The following is a 3,490-nucleotide window of genomic DNA, read 5'->3' as shown; positions in this document are numbered from 1 at the left end:
GAAGACAGTAATAAAGTGAGGCTTTACACTTCTTTTTCAACGGCTGCAAATTCTCTCTCTCTCTCTCTCTCTCTCTCTCTCTCTCTCTCTCTCTCTCTCTCTCTCTCTCTCTCTCTCTCTCTCTCTTGTGCATAATAAATCCATTTGATTTCAAGATTACATAGTCACAGAATTCCATTTAATACGTACACAACTCACCCATCTACTTCACTCAACGTGTGTTATCAACAAAACCACACACACACAAAAAAAAACATTAAAATAAATTTTCAAAGCCCCCAAAGATAACAACAAGACATTTTACCAGCAAAATAAAACCCTCGTACGCAGAACACTTGGAAAATGTGAGATATGGACTGGAAAATTCGGGTTTTTTTGTCCACTTTCCAGATTTTCAGTATCTCGTTATTGGAGTGAGTCATCTTTACTACTCAAAAATTCTGGAATCAGCCATCATAACCCCAACAGATACGATGCAGTTGTCAGAGGGGCAATGAAAGCCAGGCATCTGGAACCAAACACTCCTGAATCATCTTATTAAAAAGATAATCCAGCCAGGCATTCCACCAAACAAACATCGCTAAATAAATGCCAAATTACCCCTGTAATCAAAGGTCTATAGATCATAAATGTACATTTACCCAACAAGAACAGCACAAAAGGAATCTCCCTGAAGAAAAGAAATCCAGACGGAATGCCTTCATTAACCCCGATTGGTCTCATCTACACATTTTTTTACATCTCTGTAACGACTCTCAATTTACATCGAGACGAGAACCGATGTGCATTGGCCGAAATTTAGTGGCCAACTGAAATTGATATTCTTTGCTTCATAAATCTCTTAGGAAAAATATCAAACTGTTGGATTAAGAGCCATAATGCCCTCTTAACTTATCGAATTATTCGCACTTTCTTGGATATGCATGTCACTTAAGATGCGAGCACAAGAAATATGAAGACATTATGATGTGCGGAAGCGGGTAACGAAACTGGGCTACCATAATCAAGACGACGTCACGTTGCCGACCTGTTCAATAGGATAAAAGTCTATTGCTTCTCATACATACATATACTACATGCCGTTTTCAGTAATATTCATTATAGCTGGAATACACCTATCCTCACCATCGTTTCCCGTTACCAGACATCATAATTTCTTCATTTTTCTTGCACTTGGATTTTAAGACTTCGTAGTGACAAGCATATCCAAAATGCGCGAAGAATTCAAGAAGTTAAGATGGCATTGTGGTTCACAGTTTCAAAATTCTAAGACGTTGTTGACTTGTATACCTGTCAACTACGTCTTAGATATTTTAAACAGTGAACTAAATAAGCATATCATATTTCTGCCCAACCATGTATTTTAGAACTAATCAGCCTGTGAGGGGTTGACACTTGCTTTACTTTTAAAGGAAAATTTAACCGACAAAAATTTGGAATGCAGATGGGCAATTGCTTGTCCCCGGTATTATCAAATATTTACATGGAATTTTATGAGTCTAGAATAGCTAATAAATTCTGGCAGGTAGTACTAATATCTGGGTGAGATACGTTGACGATGTATTTGCTGTACTGAAACTTATATTGACATTCAGAATATTTTAAGAGCTCTCAATAATTTTGTTCCCTCCATAACTGTTTTGTTTGACAAAGAAGACAACGATTTTATTTCATTCTTTGGATGTTTCATTTGTGAGGTCAGTTGTAAGTTCTAGCTATAAGTTTAAAATGCACAGAAAACGTACTAATAACAATCTTATAATTAACACTTACTCCTCCTATAAAGTAGATGTAAAACTTTCAGCATTAAGATCAATGTTTCTTAGAGCTCTTAATAATGATTATACTTCCGTAGACTGAAGACCTGTTTTCATTTCTTAATCAGACTGCCTTGAACAGAGCGAGCAACAATTTTTATTTCAACCGTCCTTTTGTAATTATGAAAGGCCGAAATGTTGAAAGATATGAAAAGAAAGCATCCAACTAATGAAGAGGATCAGGAGAGTGAAAATGATTCTCAGCCAAGTAAGAGCAAAGAAGAAGCGAGTGATAAAAAAATTCGGCATTATGATGAGAGTTATCTGGCTGTTGGGTTCACGTGGACAGGAGACGAAAACTGCCCTCTCCCATTATACATCATTTGTGGAAGAAAACTAGCTAACACAGCTATGGCCCCCGTCAAGTTAAAGCGACATTTCTCTACTAATCACAGCTACTTGTCCAATAAATCAGTTGATTATTTTCGAAGACTCGTTGATTCACAGAAGAAACAAAGAAAGTTCTTTGAAAAGACGTTAACGATAAGTGAAAGGCTCAAAAAGCTTGTTATTTAGTGGCTGAGCTAGTTGCTAAAAAATGAAGTCACACTATTGCTGAAGGTCTAATAATGCCTGCTTGTAAAATAATAGTCAAGACAATAATTGGCGAGGAAGCTGTGAGAGCAATAAGTAGGCATGTGGATGACATTGTCTGAAATACTGAAACATACAAAGTTTGCCCTGCAATTTGATGAGTCGACGGATATAACGGGTAAAGCCCAGCTGCTAGCATTTGTTCGATTTGAAAATCAGGGTAAGATTATGAAGAACTTTTTTTGCTGTAAAGAACTGCCAGACACGACCAAAGCGCAAGATATTTTTAAAACATTTTCTTTACGCCCGAAATCTTGTGGTTTGTCCTGGAATTAACGTGTTGGAATCTGCACTGATGGCGCTCCTTCCATAATTGGCTCAGTAAAAGGCTTTATATCACGTGTAAAAGAAATAAATCCGGAAGTTATGACGACTCATTGTTTTCTCTACCGAGAAGTTCTTGTTTCAAAAACTGTTGGTTATGAACTAAAGCAAGTACTAGATGCAATGCAACTGTTAACATGATCAATTTCATCAGGCAGCGCCCTCTTAAGTCTCGCGCGTTTGCCAGGTTGTGTGAAAATATGCAAAAAGATCTGTGACACTCCTTTTGCACACCGAGATCGGATGGCTTTCCAGAAGGAAAGTTCTGTCGTGGGTATTTGAGCTGCGAGAAGAATTGCTTTTTTTTTTTCTCAGAGATAACGTTGAAGTAAGTTTTTATGGAAATCTTGAATCCACAGACTGGCAGATGAAATTAGCTTATTTGGCAGACATTTATCACCATTTAAATAACCTGAACTCCAGCTTGCAGGGCCGACAAGAAAACATTCTGACTTAGACAGAAAAGCAAGAATAAGCTTACTGTTTGGAAAAAACATCTCTCAAGAACCAATGTTGAAATGTTTCCACTCTTACTTGAAGTTGATACCGAGCCTGATTATCAAAAAATCATACCCTTAATTACGAGTCATTTGGAATCACTGCCTGAAAAACTTGATAAGCACTTCCCATCAGATTTGTATGATCCGGTTAGAAATCCCTTTACTGAGGTGTCTTCAAATTCCCAAACCCTGCTCAATGTATAAGGAGAGGAAGAAATAACTGAACTTAAGTGTGATAGAACCTTGAGAATATAT

General features: G+C 37.2%; 1 protein-coding gene across 1 annotated transcript; it reads left to right on the top strand.

Moving 5' to 3' along the window:
- The first annotated feature begins 1,952 nt into the window (after positions 1 to 1,952).
- On the top strand, positions 1,953 to 2,333 carry LOC135218098 (zinc finger BED domain-containing protein 5-like). The gene has a single exon (XM_064254245.1). It carries the CDS (start codon positions 1,953 to 1,955, stop codon positions 2,331 to 2,333), a length of 381 nt encoding a protein of 126 aa, XP_064110315.1.
- Positions 2,334 to 3,490: the final 1,157 nt, after the last annotated feature.

This window comes from Macrobrachium nipponense, chromosome 9, assembly GCF_015104395.2.
Source record: "Macrobrachium nipponense isolate FS-2020 chromosome 9, ASM1510439v2, whole genome shotgun sequence".
Lineage (NCBI taxonomy): Eukaryota > Metazoa > Arthropoda > Malacostraca > Decapoda > Palaemonidae > Macrobrachium > Macrobrachium nipponense.
The sequence above is the reverse complement of the archived record's forward strand: the minus strand, read 5'-3'. Positions and strand labels throughout refer to the sequence as shown.